The following is an 18,769-nucleotide window of genomic DNA, read 5'->3' as shown; positions in this document are numbered from 1 at the left end:
ACCCAACATTAGTGGTTCCAACCACATGATCCAAGATATAGCCTTTAAGCTTATGACTGGATCCTCTCTCTTCAATCTTCCCCAACATTAATGGATCCAAATACATGCTGCAAGAAGATATAAACCCCAGGAAAAGACATTAAATACAATAAAAACATTGTTGGAAAGTATACAGATGCAATAAGAGACCAAGGGCGCACATAGTTTGTATTATTACATCATTGATCGAACTAGGAAACTTCACAACACCCAAACTCATCAGAATGGTTTTGAGGATATCTCATCCTCAACCTTTGTAATCTGGTGCTAATTTTCAATAAATTATTTTCTATTTCCTTAGAAGGAATTATGAATCTATCGAGCCTGAAATTCAGTAGCAGACACCTGCATGGCACTTGAGCTAGATCCAATTGTTGTACTATCCCCTCCCAATCTTTGACCTATGAAATAAGTAGGAGGTGAAGGAGCAGACAGTGGCACAGAGTAACTGTTGAGCATAAGAACAATAGAAGACATCGTAGGTCTGTCTTTTGGATCATCTTGAACACACAACAAACCAATCTGAATACATCTCGTCACTTCAGTTATTTCATATGATTCAGCCAAAACCCGATCCATCACCTCCAATGCTTTGTTATCTTGCCAGAGACTCCAAGCCTGCAAAATTTCATGCTCATTTCAGCATATACATTTTAGAAATTGATTATTTACCAAATTTGGGAGAGAAATGAGAATTCAATAAGCTTACATATCTGAGAAGGCTGAATTGCCCGGGAAATGATTGAAATGAAGGAGAGTAGTTCTTACGACCACTCACTATCTCTAATAACAAAACTCCAAAACTATAGACATCAGATTTAGCCGAATAATGTCCTTCCATCATATACTCTGGTGCCATATATCCACTACAAGCACAAAAACATGTTGCAGCCAACTTATATTCAAATAAAGGAAAATTTTCTTTTCTCTAAAAAAAAAGATAGAAACTTTTAAAAAGGCAGCTAAATTTTGGGCATTAATAAAAACGACACTTAAGTTTTAAAAAAATTTAAAAACACACCTAAATTAAAAAGACCTAAGAGTTTACCACCATAAAGTTTTCTGTTAAATGTTATTTAGAATTAACATTTTACCCTGATATTTAAAAAAAAATGCACCTAAAAAAGAGCGAAGTAGGTGTTGTACAATGGCTTTTGGGAGCAGTGTTTTGCCAAAGACATGGCAATGGCAACCTCCAGCACCCTCCCCATTGCAGATATACAACAACCACCTGAGGCAGGTTTTGTGAAATCCACCTTTGAACACCATCCTTTGTACATGCCCTAATGCCTCACTAATAACCCCACAACCACACAATGCATCAACACATGGATCACCAAATATGCATCGACACATATTTGTGGACAGATATATATGCATGGGCACATGCATAGAAAAATACATGCAAATACATGAATAGATGCATATGTATGAAATGTATGGACACATGCATGGACACATTCATAGAGATGCATGAACACATACACATGGACAAATATATGCATGAACACATGCAGTGACAAATAGATGCAAATACATGAATGGACACATATACATAGACATGCATGGATAATTGCATGCAAATACATGCTTGGGCACATATACATGGACAAATATAGGTAAATACATGCATGTATATATATGCATGAACAAATACATGCAAATGCACATGTATTGACATGCATGGACAAATACATAAATGTATGGACATGCATACATGAAAATGCACATATGCATAGACACACACAGATAGATATGCATAGAAAAATACATGCACATACTTTTAACTAAATTGGCTCCAAAAAAGCATATTTCTTTTTAGTAAAACCATTTCCATGAAATGCTAAAACCACATGAAACCAGAAGGAGCTTCCAAACAGCTTGTGGTATTGACCGTAGTTTTAAAATTCTTTGGGTCAACTGGGACGCATCCCTGATGTTCAAAAATGACTACAAACTCATTTTGTAAAAAACTTAACTGAGTCACGGAGTTGACCCGACCGAGTCATGGACAAGTCAGTCAAGTCATGGGCGAGTCATGTATATATATATATATATATATATATATATATATATATATACATATATATAATATTTTATATATAATTACATATATTATATGAAATATAATATAAATATTATGTGTATTTGTATAAAAATATAGTTATATATGTATTAATAAAATTATACATTAAATATATTATAAAAATATGATATACTATATAATATATTGATAAAATACTATAAAATATTTATATTATATACATGTATTTATATATTTTATATAAAAAAATAAAGTTAACGTGACCCGAGTAATTAAGTCACTCAGTTGACCCGGCTAGGTCACTAGTCACTCAAGCATGAGCTGAGTGATGAGTCACTGGGTTTTAAAATCATGATATTGACAGCTCTAAAACCATATTTTGTCAACACATGGAAATCATGTTTCCATCCCAGTGCAAGGCTCCCAAACATAGCCTTAGAAAGAAAAAAATGAACAAGTCTATCACTAAGTCACATTTAGTGTGCACTTTAAAATCGGCCTTGTGTAGTCTCTAAATAGAAAAAGGATCCTACGCTATGATATATGATGCCCTAGGATCCTACGTTAACCCTAGGGATCCAATTAATTAGTCTACGAAAGAGTAGTCAAGGAAGAACGTTACCCAGGCCTGAGCTTTTGTCTTGGATAGATTTTCACATGGTATCTTAATTATACGATTTATTCGGCCAATTCCCCATCTTAATTGAGTTGATTAAGCCCAGTTCATCTTCACCATGCATCTGCTAGCCTTCAGAGTTTCAACTCATTTTGAAGACGCACTCGGAGTCTAAACTGGACACTTCCAACGCATCCGAGTGCAAATAATGAAATTATTGAAGATGGTTTTTTCCCTTTCCTTTCTTGCTAAAGATACTTCTCTTCATTCAAAAGAAACACTAAGAATACTTCTCAAATAGTTTATGAGACGAACAAGCTTACTATGTTCCAACGACCTTGCTTGTCTTCGCTTGCATTTGGTCTCCAAAATTTCTTGCCAAGCCAAAGTCTGCAATTTTAGGGTTCATGTCTTTGTCTAACAGAACATTACTGGCTTTCAAATCCCTGTGAATTATCTTAAGTCGAGAATCTTCATGAAGATAAAGAAGTCCTCTTGCCACTCCAATGATGATTTTGAAGCGAGTCTGCCATTCCAACAGTGTGCATCTGACAGGATCTGTTGCCATGAAAATTGCACGGTACAATAATTTAATAATTTACGACACGAACTTAGAATTCATTGAATTGATGTATCATCAAGTTTGCTTGTCACGGAAGCGCACCTTCCGCGGAAAATGAATCGAACAATGCCCCACGGGAACTGAACCCGTGGAAAGGAGGGTCCAGCGTGTAAAATGGGGGCTGCTTTCACCGAGGAAAACAACTCCCATGTTTGTCTTGCATTGTGTGGCCTGTGAAAACGGCACAGAAGCCTATGCACTTCCGTGGAAAACCTCCCATTTTCGTGACAAGCAAACGGGCCCTCTTGACGATGATTATGTTTTTCTAGTTTTGAAGGATAAAAGCAAGAGCCATATAGATCTTTCTAATGTACTCAAAGGCAAGTGAACCTAGAGATGAATTATTCTTTCATGGCAGTCTGTTTTTTTTTTTTAAGGAAATAAAGATTTATGTATGGATAGCATGTCTTGAAGATCGAACAAACATGTTGCTAAAACTGACAACTATTTGATGAAGGGCACTTTAGGTAACCAGCAGTTGACAGAAGGACCAGTTTGCAATAACGGTGCTAAAGGAGAGAACTGATTTGCAAAATGGCATAAGACAGGGACTATTTTGCAAATGAGGCGGCTAATTTGCAAAAAAAAAACCTAAAAGATGCTAAAGAAGAAAATTATGCATTCCATGTTTAGCAAAACTTTGTTATTTATCTAACATCTATTAATTAAGTGAGAAACCAAGCTTTAATCAGTCAGTATCTAATATCTATTAATGTTCAAGTGGGGAAGTCTTGCATAGATTTGACTTGCTTTTCAAAAAATCTAAAACATGCACGCAAGCCATTCTCAATTGCAAGAAGTGTTCAGCCCCAGAACTCGTACGTGTCATGAACAAGTGGCGGATCGAGCCCGTGCTAAAGTTTTGAAAATAAGTGATCCTCATTTTTTAAAAGTTTTGAAAATTTTAAGTATTAGAAACCAAAAAAAAAATTCCCCTTTATGCAAAAATTTTAGAAAAAAAAAAGTCAACCTAGTAAGTGATGGCCCCCTTTGAAAAGTTTTGAAAATTTTACGTATTAGAAACCTATTTTTTTTTTACCCCCTTTAAGAAAAAAATTTTTATTTTTTTTTTAAATTTTCAACCCAATAAGTGATGCTCCCTTTTGAAAAGTTTAGATATTAGAAACTGAATTTTTTTTCCCCTTTAAACAAAATCTATCCTCCAGCGGTCACGAACTTGATAGCCCTGGGCACGTTACTGTCCAATTCAAATAAGTGTTCTCTAAGTGTCTACCTCATCACAACTATGTTTTAATTCTTCCCATAAATCTTTATAATTGAACTTTATTTCATTAAAATAAAAAGGTCTAAAGAGTCGGATTCCTCTCTCTCTCTATATATATATATATATCATCGGACTTTTTTTTTGAGGAACGATAACTGTAATCCATTAATGCATAAAAAAGCAATCTTTTTTATTTTTATATATTAAGCAAGGTCTTTAAAAATTAAAATGATTAGCGTTGACTTGCCTTAACAAACCATAAGCTATCCTAATAACACTTTTTTTCTTCAACATTTTAAAAATCATAATCACCTTTGTTTTTTAATTTGGGCCCTTCTTAAGAGGGGCAGCTTCACTAGTTCTGAAAAGGAATTTGCAGAAAATATTTGGACTTACCGAATAGAAACTTATCTAGGCTGGTGTTTGGCATGTACTCGTAAATTAGTAGCTTCTCATCTTTCTCTACACAGCAACCCAACAGTCGAACAAGATTCCTATGTTGAAGTTCGGCCACAAGCTCTACTTCATTCTTAAACTCTGCCGCCCCTTGCGAAGATTGCATTGAGAGTCTTTTCACTGCAACATCTTTACCATATGATAGCTCTCCCTGCAGTATATATGTTTATTTAGCATTTTGATCATCAGAAGATTGGATGGCTGGTCAGGTCGAAGCGTGGTTAGGTGATCGAGCCAGAGTACTTTGTAAAAGTACACTGTCCCCACAAAACATAGAAAATCACCAGGCCGGTAGCTATTTTTTGTGAAGTACAACACAAAATCGCTAACGAGGGTAGCAAGCATGTGTTGGTTTGGATTCCCTTCATCTCTTGCAAATCTTATCTATGCCGAGAAGTGTTGAAAAGGGACTGGTGGCTACTAAAAAGTTTATTCGGAGCGGGTGTGGTCATTAAAAGTAGGGGTGGCAATCGGGTCGGGTTGGCGTGTCAGCATACCTCAACCCGAACCCGACCCGTTTATTAAACGGGTCGGCTGTGGCAAACACGAACCCGACCCGTTTAATAAACGGGTAACCCGACACGACCCGCCAACCCATTTAATAAATGGGTTGGGTCGGGTAAACGGGTTTTCAGGTTGGCGGGTTGACGGATCGGGTTGGCAGGTAGGCAGGTTGGCGGGTCGGGTTGGCGGGTCAGGTTGGCGGGTCGGGCAGACGGGTTGGCGGGTTGACCCACCCGCCTAACCCGTTTATTAAACGGGTCAGCCGGGTTGGCGGGTTGGCATACCCCCAACCCGAACCTGACCTGTTTAATAAACGGGTTACGCAGGTCGACCCGTTTATTAAACGGGTTGGCTTAAGCCCAACCCGAACCCGCCTAAGAGGCGGGTTGGCGGGTCGTGTCAGAAATTGCCACCCCTAATTAAAAGAACACGCATCTAGCCTCGTGGGATTCTATGGCTAAACCCATTCACATGGGTGGGTTGGGTATTAGGGACCCACTGAAGCTTAATTCAGTTTACATGCCGAAGTGGATGTGGTTGTTATGCAAGGAAGACATGCAATGGTCCAGGGTGATGAAAAGTAAATATGCTATTGATGGTTGGCCCTATTGGTGTACAAAGAACTCCAAATGGTTGACGGGTTCAGGTGTTTGGAAGGGATGGACACAATTAATATGTGAGCTTTTTTTATCAACCACAATCAAAATTGGCAATGGAAACTTAACGAGATGTTGAAGGGGCAATTACCTTGTAAACAGGACCATATCCACCTTCTCCAAGCTTGTTTTCAACTGAAAAATTATTTGTGGCAACTCTAATGTCCTCCAAATCAAAGAACAGTGATTCCTTTTCCGCCAGATCTGCTTTAGCCTCCTGATCTGCTGATTGGACTTCGAGAAGCTTTTTTTCTTCTGTTATATTTGGAGTTCTAAGCATGTGAAATTTCTCTGTTTTTTCTTTCTTTTTTTTGACAAGAAACCAAGCATTGTGAAACTAAAGAACTCATTGTTCATTACCTTGTAGTTTTCTTTCACTTCTTCTCTTCACTATCAGGAAGCCAGCACAAGTGATGAGGAGAAGTCCTGCTATTGGGATTACGATGGAGATAATAATAATGCTTGTGCTGTGTTTTCCAGTACCTGCATTGGAAATCTATCTCATTTTCTGATCAACCCTTAGCAACGGATATACTTCATCATTTCATACGTATTATGTAAGGAATATTATTTTAAAGATATTTCATACTTCGCTCCAAATGCCCATCTAGGTACATGGAGACGCTTGAGCCAAGTCGTTTTCCTTGCTAGTTACCAAGTGGCCTTTTGAGGTTTTGTCAATCACAAGAATCGCCTCAACTCCACTGTTTTAAGGGTGGGCCTGGCTAGCTTTAATTCAACAGCCAATTTTTTTATCTTTCCCATTGTTTTTCAAGGATTCAGGTGTAGACAGGACCATTTTATGATTTCCATTTTTTGACAACTAATAACAATGATTCATAAAAAAAATTATAATAATCCAGGCAGAACGCAAACAGTGAAATGTGAACTACATCATGCTGCAAATTTCACAATTTTGGGGCATGTTAACTGGAATAAATAGGTAGGTGTTTGAAATGACACAAAACCATTCAGAAAATATTATATACACATTGGAAACACATGATCAAGGGTTATTCCTTACTAAACCAAACATGATCTTATTTAGAAGGTGCGATTCACAAAAAAGAACAAAAAGATTAAAAAATCATTGTTTCCACTCACGGGGTGTTGAGCATGTTTCAAGTAGTTGGAACCCGCTTTCAAATAATGTTTTCTTGATCAAAATACACAATTGTATGACCCAAGAAAGATGGCATATTGTAAGCCATTGATTTTTGAAGCCTTATAAAAACATATCTTTATGTCACAATCAGGCATTTCAAAGGATGGTTCTCACCAAGAAAGGCATGTAAATCACTTGTAAGGTTGGTTTCATGAGAAACAATCTAGAAAATGAAAATGGAAAAAAGAAAAAAGAGGTGTTTGTTCCTCATGTATATTAGCGGTGCTCAATAAAAGTCGACTCATTAGAGAAAGTTGACTCCTCTAAGGATTCTTGTAAAACTTGTAACCCAAGGAAAGTTCCTAAGGAACATATGTCTCGGCCTATGTCTCAGCTTTCCATATGTGTCAATAGTCCTATATAGAAAAGACTTACACCCAAAACAAGTCACCTCTTATAAGGTTCTTAAAAAAAAAATTCTCCTCTAAGGAGAGTCCAAAACACGATTTAGAAATCTCACATAGATAAGAAAGGGCTGAAGGAATATCAAGAAGAAGAGAGATCAACCAATGCATCTCAATGGAAAGAACCAAGGAATCTAATAGAGGCAACCTATGGGACTTGACTTGAGGAGAAAGTTCTCTACCTAGACAAGTTTGTATTGAGTTGTAAATTAATCTTTCATTTGTAGAGAGTTGTCTATTGATGGACGTAAGTGTTTATGTAAACAATGGAGACTTATAAATATAAGCTCTCTCTCTCTCTCTCTCAATGTAAAGAATGAGGGAAAGAGAGAGAAGCATATTAGGGTGGATGTAGGCTGCCTATAGCTGAACCACATAAAGATTTCCTTGTTTTCTTGGGTTGCGTGGTAAGTGTGTGAACTTGATTCTCTTGGGTCGTGTGTGGTGTGTGAGTATCTATGCCATTTTTACACTCCCAACATCCTCAATAAATGGTTGAATCTGATGCAAGTCTTGAAAACAGCAGAACTCACACAAGAGAAAGGTAAAGTCTGCTGGAAACACTCCACTAGCGGACAATTCACAATGGCTTTGTGTTATAATATGTTCGGTTCCCCTCTTAGTATCTTGGCTACCGTACAAGATTCTTTGGGATAGTGATCTTCCGGTAAGTAATTCAGTTGTCTTTTTGTTTTTGGATTTATAACCCAAAGAAACTGCATCCTGCACCAAGACCTGGTCGTGTTGGCTTCCGGCAGCGTAAAATTCCGAGGCTAGGACCCTGCTCCCAGGGCCTATGCTTTCCCCCTAATTGTATATTTTTCTTTTGTACTTCGCTTGGGTGTAGCTTGTTCCTTGGAGGAATGATACCTCATCACTCTTCCTTTGTATCCGTGTATTATTCCAACCAAAAACAAGCCTGATATTTTTCCATCCAAAAAATAAAGAAAATGTCCTTGGTAGAATTAATGGCGCTGTTGAATTGGGGATAATATTGTGAATATAAGAACTATAACAAAATAATAATAGATCATGTATGCACAATAACATGTTTAGTTCTTCGATATCCATTTCATATTAATGTTTTAAGCGAATCATATGGATTAGATTCTGGAAACGGCATAAATGTTTATTAGAAACTCATTTCTAAATTTTAGACCCATATTACTTTGTGTTTTAAACAAAAATATACTCAGAACCTTGTAGACAAACATGTGCCATAATCATAACTAATGCTTCGTATCAGAACTAATGTTCATTTTTAAATAGTTGCAAGTTTTTTTGAAAGGCAAGCTGGGGTTAGGCAGACCCCTACCAGATATGTCTTAAGCCCCATGTGGCAGAGGACCTGGGTGATTAAATGGTTTGCAAGTTGGAACATAAGATTATCGTATAAAATATAATTTCAAATCATGGCTGAAACGAAGCAGGACTCACCGCTATTATCTTGCTGAGGAGGAGGTGCCACCGAGTTAAAAAAAGGGTACGTTTCGTACCTTATACCGCAAATCGCCTCCACAAGTTGTCCACCTTGACTTCCATTGCAATAACGTGGAATATTGCTTACCTGGTCTGACAAGCAACGCCTACACTTAATGAGAGATATATCGCTTCTACACTGCACCAATCCATAAATCTTTGTAAAGGGGGTATAATCAATCTCTCCCGTCGCAAACATGTGGCCCGACGGATTCGAGGTGGCGTGGGAAGAAAGATTTTCCATCAAGGAACTGAGGTGCCCGTTGAATATGTCTTGGCTGGTTGCATTATGCTGATCGCACTTGGGGTGTACTCCGACATTGTCGGACTCAGTGAAACTTTTATAGGAGTACCGTACGTAACAGTCATCGTACCAAATGCTCACGTCTTTGCTGCTGGGACAGATCTTGGTCATGTCACTTGTTCCATTACCCACACAATTTCGGCACTGTTCAGGGGAAGCATCGCCTCTGCATTGGAAGAGACCATAGACTTTATCTGGATCTTGGCCTGCGCTGGTCGTATAGAAGAGTGTGTTGGGATCTAAGGCAGCTAAAGAGGACAAGAGCTGCTTCAGGTTCTGCTCGAACACATCGTTTGCCGAGTAGTTAGTATTGAGGTCACATGCCTTGATAGGGTCCACATCGCCTGAGGAATGGGGACGTACGTATTAGAGCAAAGGCAAGAAAAACAAGATGAACCACTATCGTCATTGGTACAGTTACTGGTGGGAAGATCTTGGAGGATGCATATCTCAAACAAAGTTAACATGCGATAAGAACCATCGGGGCTGTTAATGGGTGAATGGTGGGCATGCAGCGACTCAGCTTGACAGGCACGCATCTTGGCATTCTCGAAACTCGAAAACTGCGAAGATGGATGGTCAGCAGCAGAGCTGCATGCAGATGCAGGCATAAAAAAAAATTACCTTTATTTATTTTCTAACTTTATATTAATGTTTTAAGTGGGGGTGTCCCCAGGTGGAATTCGGCTACAAGATCAGGTCTGAACACGTGTCTAATCGGGTCCACTGTAAAAGAAACTTTACTCGAACCGTATAAGAAGAACTGCATGAACCAGAACAAATAATATTTTTTATCATGTTTACATTGAAATTTCACAAACTATACTCGAATCCATATATTAATCGGGCCTTCAGCTTCATTCTTCTTTATCATTTTGGTTTGAATACAGACGGTTATACCCGACCCATTGACACCCCTAATTTTAAGGGATCATATTTAGGGATGGCAATGGATCGGGGCCGGGGCGGGGGGACCGGGGTCTCCACCCCCACCCCGTCTCAAGATTAGAACCTCCATCCCCGCACGGGGATGGATTTTAACCTCCACCCCCGCCTTCATCCCTGGTTCATACGGGGATGAGGAGGGGCGGGCCCCCGTTTCCCCGTAGTCTATTGCCTTCCTTTAGAAGGACCGGGGATGGGGCGGGGAAAAGTGTAAGTCCATCCCCAAACAGGGATAGATTTTAACCTTCGTCCCCCGGCCTCCATCCCCATTTCATACCTTTCATCGATCCCCGGTCCAAACGGGGTGAGGCAGGGCGGGGCTCCACTTTCCCCCGTCCACTGCCATCCCTAATCATATTGATGACTTTTGGAAACGGCACAAATGTTCATTACAAACTCATTTCAAAATTTTAAAACCATATTACTTTGTATATTAATAAAAATATACCCTCAACTTCCAAGAGCTGCATGTGCCGTGATCACACCCAATACTTTTTTTTTCAAAGGCAAGCTGGGGTTAGGTAAACCCCTACCAGAACAACAGCCGTCTAATATGGTAGAGGGATTATTAGATCCTGGGCCTTCAGCTTGACATAGGGCGCCGCTTACCACATGCGATACCACCTCGTTGGTACCCCCATACTTCTTACCAGGACTTATACCCATTTTTAAATTAGTTGCAAGTTGAAATATAACATTATACCTATTGCGAGGTCACTTGCATGGCCAGCCGGGTGGTTGTGAAGGTGCTGAGAAGATATCAAACTCCACTGATGCACATAGGTTTTTTCTAGATTTAGGGAGGGTTTTTGGTCATCATAAAATATTATAACGTAAAATATAGAGAAAATTTTATTTAAGGACCAACCCCTTGATTCTAAATATGGGGTCTCGACATTTCTAAAATTCCAATTATAAGCCAGTGTTTTCCTAAAAACTGCCAAACAAACAAGGGTCTGCATTTAATATTGTCCTTTAACTCAGGGGGTGAACAACAGGCCTACCAACCCGCTAATGGACCGTGACGGACCAGTCAAAGCCCAACCTAAATCCGCCCATTAAGCTGGTGAGTCTGAACCGCCCATGTCAGCCCACTTTGGGTCGGTCAAAAACCCTATTGGGGCCAAGCTCAGCCGGTGGGACCCAGCTCATTGCCACCTCTAGGTTATATAACAAGCCAAATTACAAGAGTGGCCTTCATCATTCAGAGTTCAAACTATTTACTTTTTTTCTTTTTACGAGAATGAATGGGTACTTTTAAATTTTCAAAGGACAATAAAAGAAACAAGACGTTTACCGAAAGTCTCTATTTGATTGCTTTTTCGGAAAAGTTTGACCCATATTAGAATTCTTAAAAAGTGTGGTCCATATTTGAAATTAGGGCCTAAATGAACTTTTCCGTAAAATATAATGGATTCTCGTAGAAGCAGGACTCACCCGAAACACCACTATTTTGCTGTGGACTTGCTGGAGATGGTGTAGGTTGTGGCGTCACCCTTGATTGAATCCAAAAAAAACGGTACGTTTCGTACTCTACACCGCAACTTGCAATCATAAATTCTGCGCCTTGTCTAATTCCATTGCAGTAACTTTGAATTTTTGTTATCTGGTTTGCCAAGCAATTCTGGCAGTCATCGAGAGAGATATCTCTTCTACACTGCACCATACCATAAATCTTCTCAGAGCCCATATACTCGATCTCATCGGCCGCAAACATGGGGGGCGATTTATTCGAGATGGCTTGGGAAGAAAGATTCTGCATCAAGGAACTCAGCTGCCGGTTGAAAAGGTCTTGGTTGGTTGCATTCTCTAAATTGCATCTGTAGTATCCCCCCCCGGTCGCGACGCCAGTGAAGTTTCTATCCGAGTATCGTATGTAACAGTACTCGTACCATATGCTCAGGTCTTTGATGAAGGGAAAGCGCGTTGTCATGTCCCTCGTTGCATTACCCACACAATTTCGGCAATTCTCAACGGGAACATCGCCTCTGCATTGGAAGAGGCCGTAGACTTGATCGGGATATTGGCCTTCGCTTGTCGTAATGAACGTGATGTTGGGATCTTCAAAGTTTGTGAAAGAAAGCAGCAGCTGGTTCAGGTTCTGCTGGAACACACTGTTTGCCGTGTAGTAATTATTGGGATAATATACCCACCAATAGGCTGAGCAATTATAAGGAAGTATTATCACAAAGGCAAAGAGCAGGATGCAGTATCGTTGGCATTTGATAAGGTAGTGGTGGGAAGATCTTGAAGGATGCATATCCGAAGGTGACATGCAAGGGAGTGCAGCTCTCGGTCTCCTTCAATGCTATGCTATGCTATATATATATATATATATATATATATATATATATATGTGTGTGTGTGTGTGTGTGTGTGTGTGTGTATCGATTTTTCAATACACTCTTTTGCATTATTTGATGAAAAATTTGCACCACACATTACAATTCAAGGGATAAGGATGTCAATGGTTCGAGTTTGATTCAGACCCAAGTGAAACCAGACTTGAACCAAATTTGTCCTATTATAAGAAAAACCATACCTAAATCCGATAATAACTATGTGAACCAGACCCATACCATACCCTATAAAACCATATTTTTTATCATTTTTACATTGATAAATTACAGGTCTTAATCGAAAGTGGGGTCGGGTCCAGATATGCTATAAAATTTCACAAGCTGTCTTGACCCAACCTCAGTTCCCGTGTCACCTACTTTATACTCCTACTTTTCCCCAATACAACTTGAATGTTCTTTGTATACCACACCCTCAACAGACACGAAGAAGTTCAAGGAGAGATGCAAATTTCACATGAATTGATGAGTGATATGATATAGCATTTAGGAATGTTTAATTTTATTTAATTATTCTAGTTCGATTATCTCTTATTTTGCTTTGTTTCATTTTTGTTTTGTCTAATATTGTTATTTTTAGATATATGAGGATGATTAATGAACTAAAATGATTTTGATTAAATAAGTATCATAATTTCATGAATGTGGTGAAATTTTGTGCAAATATAACTGATTCAAATAGTGATAAGTCTATTACATGATGATTTCAATGCAGCGTATGCGGCTACTCGTTGCAGCCTATACGGTTACTCTTTGGAGAATATCTTATCTATCTAAGAACATTGTAGCCTCCAGACAAGGGATGGGACAACTCGATGCAATAACTAGTAATAGAGAGCGCCTTGACAGACTATCTCGAAGGATGCTTCATCATCGTGCACCTCAGAAGGTACACTATAAAAAAAATCTTAATTAGCGGCATAAGTTTGTGTTAGATTAGTTCCATCACAAATTTATGACGGATTAGCTAGGAAAGACTAGTTGTCCCTAAAATTGGAATTAGTTGTTGAATTAGTGATGAAAAAATTCTGTCTCAAAATTTGTCACTAATTAGCGATAGATTCGAGATAAAAAATTTGTATCAAAATTCATCATTAATTAGCGACAAACACTACAAGAAACCTGTGGATTAGCGATGACCTAAATCCGTCGCTAATCCATCGCTAAGCCGTCGCTAAACAATTTAGCGATGGCTTAGCGACGGATTAGCGACGGATTTAGGCCATCACGAATTTTTGCTCGCTAATTGGCGAAAAAACTTATCTGTCGTTAATTCTGTCGCAAATTTGCGACAGATTAGCGACAGACATTATCCGTCGCTAATCTGTCGCTAAATTTAAAAAATAAAAAAAAAAAAAAAATTGATCACTGTCGTGCGGTATTCCGGCAGCAATAAGCCGGACTTATACCGCACCCGACAGGGATTTCACAGACTTGTATCGTCCTCCGTGAACCGGCGTCGCCTTCCTCCAACAATCGCTCAGCCTCGTCGCCATCCACCATGAAACGGCGTCCTCCGAACTCGTCGCCGTCCTCCGTCGTCACCGTTGCTGTCCTCCGACGTCGTCACTGTCGCCGTCCTCCGACGTCGTCACCGTCCTCTGGTGTCGCCGTCCTCCGTGAAACGGCGTCCTCCGAAGTCATCGCCGTCCTCCGGCGTCGCCGTCCTCCATGAAACTGTGTCCTTCGAAGTCGGCGTCGTCCTCCATCGTCGCCGTCCTCCTCCATCGTCGTCGTCCTCCGGCGTCGCCGTCCTCCGTCGTCGTCCGCCGGTGTCGCCGTCCTCCAACAATCTGCCTCATCGCCGTCATGCTCTCCAACGCGCTCTTCGACGGGGAGAGAGCGGTTTAAATCGCGCGGTCGATTTAAATTTCGAACGAGGAGAGAGGGAAAATTTCGCGCTCGGTTTAAATCGAAAATTAGCGAGGGATTTAGCGAGGGAATTTTTCCGTCGCTAATCCGTCGCTAATTAGCGACGGATTAGCGACGGAAAAATTCCCTCGCTAAAATGATTTTCTTGTATTGAGAATTAGCGACGAAAAATTGTTGTCGTTAATCTATCGCTAATTAGTGATGGATTAGCGATGAAACAACCTTCATCGCTAATCCGTCGCTAATTAGCGACGGATTCATGAAAAAAGTTTTCTCTAGCTAATTTGTCGCTAATTTGTGACGAAAAAAATCCGTCGCAAATTTCCGTCGCTAATTAACAATTTTCTTGTAGTGAAAATTTGTCAGTTGCTAATTTATAATAAAAAATTTATATTGGTTGTCACGTTGGCAATTCGTGTGCGACAACGTTATAAGTACATCGCCATCTTTGGATGAGGGTAAGGGCGAGGCGGAGAAGCGACAATGAGTTCTGGTTGAGGAGGAGATGGAGGAGGCGGAGGTGGAGGGCGGTGGGCTTCTGGCAATGAAGCTCGTGGAGCATGTTTATCCGGTGGTAGAGGCGAATTGAGTGGAGGGAAGGTACTGCAAGAGGTCGAAGGTGCAGGGACAGGGACAACCAGAAGACGATGTCTGCTTCTTAATGATGTTAGCTCATCTCGTGTGTCTCAAACGATGCTTCCTTGTCTATAAATAACAGTTAACCACCGGATCCTCTCAAGGCCGCCCTTTATTTCGCTCACTTTTTCTCTCTTTTCCTTATGTGGAAGCTCACACCTCTCTCTCTCTCTCTCTCTCTCTCTCTCTCTCTCTCTCTCTCTCTCTCTCTCTCTCTCTCTGTTGTAGAAAAGAATGGAGTCATATCCCCATCTCGTCTCCGATGCGGAGAGGGGGAAGAAAATCAGGAACCCTCCACTGAGGAGAGGCCAGGTAAAGGCCAAGATTTTTTGATCAATTGCTCAATCGGTTGCTGATGTGGCATCTAAGGCCATCTTGGCCTTCGCCAGAAGCTCCACCCTCCAACTTTTCGGCCAGCTCCAATCCCCCCAGCACCTACTCGTCGGAATTTAGTGTTAACACTTGAAACGGGAAGATTCCATCCTGGTGTTTCTCCGAGAGTGTGTCCCCTCTTTCAAACCCCTGTTGGATGCATGCTTTGTAGCAATCAATTTTTTATTTTTCCTTTTCCTTCTCAAGTTTGTAATTACTTTTTTGATCAGAGAGGGTTTTGGTGTATAGAAATGGCAGATTTTTTTGCGATCCATTTAAATGTAAATATTATATCTAGATAGATGGTACCTATTATTGTTAGATAAGGGAGTACACGGAAGGGACTCTACAATTGGGATTTGGAGGGCGTAATTCCTATCGTCGACCTGCCTTTAGTTCTTGTGGTGAACGAGAAGAAGACCAAGATGCTTGATCGAATTCAAGATTTTACTGAAACGGAGAAAGAAAAGAGCAATGATTTTTTTTAAATTTTTAAATTTTACGATGGATTAGCGATGGATAATATTTGTCGCTAATATCCATCACCAATTTAGCGACAGATTAAGAACAAATATTTATTTGTCGTAAAACCAAATTTAGCGACAGACTCGCAACAGATCATGGCATTCGTTAATCCATTACAAATTAGCGACAAATCTGTTATGTTGCTAATTAGCGGTCAAGAAATTGCGACAGGTGCTATCCATCGCTAATCCATCGTCAATCCATCGCTAAAATGAATTTGCAATAGATTAGCGTTGGATAGCATCCGTCGCTAATTCACGAAATTTTTGTAATGGTATACCAGCTCACAAAAATGCATGTTTCACGCAGTGGTAGAGAAGAGAGTATGAAAATCCTACAAGGATCGCCGATGAAAAGCTCTGGAGGAGAAAGCACAAAGATACCTCATAAGTATACTATAAACTGCATCATATACAAGCTCTTGCAAACCACTCGAGCTGAACAATGTCTATCCCAAACGATCATTTCTAGTATCATCTCTTGGGCCGAAAGATTCAACAATATGTAGTCTTCATTTTTCGATGACACTCGTGATGACATTGCAGTAGAGAATTGGCAAATGCAATTAAAAAAAACTTTAATTGTCATTCAACGTCCAAAGGATCAGAGGATATTAATAGCAGTGTCGAACTTGACAACGATAAGGAACATTGGTTGAGGATCATCAGAAACACCTAGAGCAAGACACTTATTTGCCCTAATCTACTTTTGTGAGAAGATTTTATTAAGAATTATTTTCAAAGTGTACGAGGATAAAGAAAGAGTAAAAATTCAAGAAGCTCAAACAAAAAGACATGTTGGTGGCCAAGTAAGATTCTTCTTCCCAAATGAGTGATGTCGAAGACATCTTCAGGATTGGATTAGCTATAATTTTTTTCAGCTGTCGGCAGTTTGTATGTTCCCATTTCCTACAAGTTAACACATTATATGCGGCGTTGTAATTGTTATTCATGTGTGCATTGTTTTTATGGATGCAGGGTGCATCTGCTCTTCAAGAAATCTTTGTCATCACTGTATCAGTCTCTGCATCAACGGCGTTGGTGGGAAGTGTGCTCTGCTTCCTCTTGTTGACAAGGAAGAGGACTACGGAAGATAAAGCACATGGCTACTGCAGCGATCAAGTTCCAGGTATCACTTGGAATGGTTACCATAGATGAACTAAACAACTGAACTACTAGTGTTTGACAAACGGTACTTTATGGTCATTTGGGAAAACTCGTGTTGCCATCCTTTTCTCATGAATTATTGTACTGGACAACTTGACCGGAGTGGTAGCGTATGACACACGTGACACGGCTGTCCCCATCTTAAAAGATCTTTTTAATATTCTGTGTATGATACTATACGACTTTTTAACATGAATACAAAATATACAAGTAACATCAGTCACTAAAGGTGACACAAAAGCGACACAGTTAGAGGAAGCGATGGCCGAAGACCGTGATGTTGAGTCTTGTTCACGGTTCTTGACTTTGACTGAAAAAAGGTTAAAAGGCCATCTTACATAATATGATAGAATCACAATGATCTTAATATCCAGAGAATGTGAAAATATTAGTTTTTTTTTCTTAATCATCTCCACCTTCAAAGGCAAACCCAAAACCATCCTTCTCTTATCTTAATTTTCAAGATCATTGTTCCTTTTTTTGAGTGTTGCAATGTCACGTGACCAAAGAATGTGTTTTATGTTAACATTTTGAAATGCAAGAATGATTCTGGAAAATGAAATCAGCCCCGGGGGCAGGGCTCCTAGCGTCAGAGTTTTAGGCTGCCGGATGACAGGCTGAGCCAACGCGACTAGGTCTTTGTGATTTTTAGGGTTATAAAATTCAAAAAAAAGTAAGCGATGCTTATAGATATCATCCACAAGCAGGGATGTAAACGCTTTGGATTTGAGTTGGATGTGGCAAATACCATATTCGAATTCTTCTAATCAGATGTTGAATAAATGGATTTGGATGGTGAAATACTCATGCCAAATTTGCTTTTTCTTTTCTTTTTTTTAATATGTAGTTAGATTCAAATATTTGTTAAATTCAGATATCCAGTGGATTTAGCAATAAAAAATCAAAACCATATCTACATCGGATTATAACAAGATATGGTTTGGCTTATTAAATCTGACTAAATAAGGTTGGATTCGGTCAAATATCCTATAAAATCTAAACTGTTGGCATCTCTATCCATAAGATAAGGATGATTACAGAAAACACTCTTCTTTTATTTGTCAAGAGGTTTTGGGAATCCCCTATGTTCCAATTTCAGTGTCATTCTCTGCTGTGGGTGTCTGGAGTTTTGCTTCCGCTCTGATCCATGACCCCATCCAAGAATATTTTGCTGACTATACAATGAGATTTTTCAATTTGTAATTTTGTTTTATTTATCGACTAGGGTTCTACTCCTATGCAGAACTGCCTTCTTTTAGAGTTGGGGTATGAGAGATTGGGGCGTATCAGGGCTTTATGGTTTCTTTGAGTATTCTTTACAGAGTTATGTTTCTCCATCGTTTTAATGGTTTTTCATTCTTTCTTTACCCGTGGACGTAAGC

General features: G+C 39.5%; 2 protein-coding genes across 2 annotated transcripts; both read right to left on the bottom strand.

Annotated features, from left to right (window-relative positions):
- Positions 1–226: 226 nt before the first annotated feature.
- On the bottom strand, positions 227–6,624 carry LOC149844423 (cysteine-rich receptor-like protein kinase 10). The gene is made up of 6 exons (XM_089997208.1): positions 6,523–6,624; positions 6,254–6,417; positions 4,943–5,153; positions 3,023–3,257; positions 749–905; positions 227–657 (listed from the first exon to the last, which is right to left on the bottom strand). Exons 3-6 carry the CDS (start codon positions 5,106–5,108, stop codon positions 355–357), a joined length of 861 nt encoding a protein of 286 aa, XP_089853334.1. The 5' UTR covers positions 5,109–5,153; positions 6,254–6,417; positions 6,523–6,624; the 3' UTR covers positions 227–354.
- On the bottom strand, positions 6,227–15,250 carry LOC149844422 (uncharacterized). Its single transcript, XM_089997156.1, has 5 exons — positions 15,127–15,250; positions 11,983–12,619; positions 9,993–10,105; positions 9,299–9,858; positions 6,227–6,466 (listed from the first exon to the last, which is right to left on the bottom strand). The coding sequence occupies exons 1-5, from the start codon at positions 15,248–15,250 to the stop codon at positions 6,227–6,229; spliced, it is 1,674 nt and encodes a 557-aa protein (XP_089853282.1).
- Between the last annotated feature and the right edge of the window lie 3,519 nt (positions 15,251–18,769).

The sequence above is a fragment of the Nuphar pumila genome, chromosome 2, assembly GCF_984573655.1.
Source record: "Nuphar pumila chromosome 2, dmNupPumi1.hap1.1, whole genome shotgun sequence".
In the NCBI taxonomy this organism is placed as follows: Eukaryota; Viridiplantae; Streptophyta; class Magnoliopsida; order Nymphaeales; family Nymphaeaceae; genus Nuphar; species Nuphar pumila.
This window is presented reverse-complemented; position numbering and strand designations above follow the sequence as displayed.

Excerpts from the sequence above, each read along its gene's own strand:
- LOC149844423 (XM_089997208.1), bottom strand. The coding sequence starts at position 5,108 with ATGCAATCTTCGCAAGGGGCGGCAGAGTTTAAGAATGAAGTAGAGCTT. Across the intron at positions 3,258-4,942 it reads CCTAGATAAGTTTCTATTCG|ATCCTGTCAGATGCACACTG; the intron begins GTAAGTCCAAAT and ends TCATGGCAACAG. Across the intron at positions 658-748 it reads AATTCAGCCTTCTCAGATAT|GCTTGGAGTCTCTGGCAAGA; the intron begins GTAAGCTTATTG and ends GAAATTTTGCAG.
- LOC149844422 (XM_089997156.1), bottom strand. The coding sequence starts at position 15,250 with ATGCTCCACGAGCTTCATTGCCAGAAGCCCACCGCCCTCCACCTCCGC. Across the intron at positions 12,620-15,126 it reads CCTCATCCAAAGATGGCGAT|CCTATTGGTGGGTATATTAT; the intron begins GTACTTATAACG and ends ATAATTGCTCAG. Across the intron at positions 9,859-9,992 it reads ACCCATTAACAGCCCCGATG|GCGATGTGGACCCTATCAAG; the intron begins GTTCTTATCGCA and ends CCCATTCCTCAG.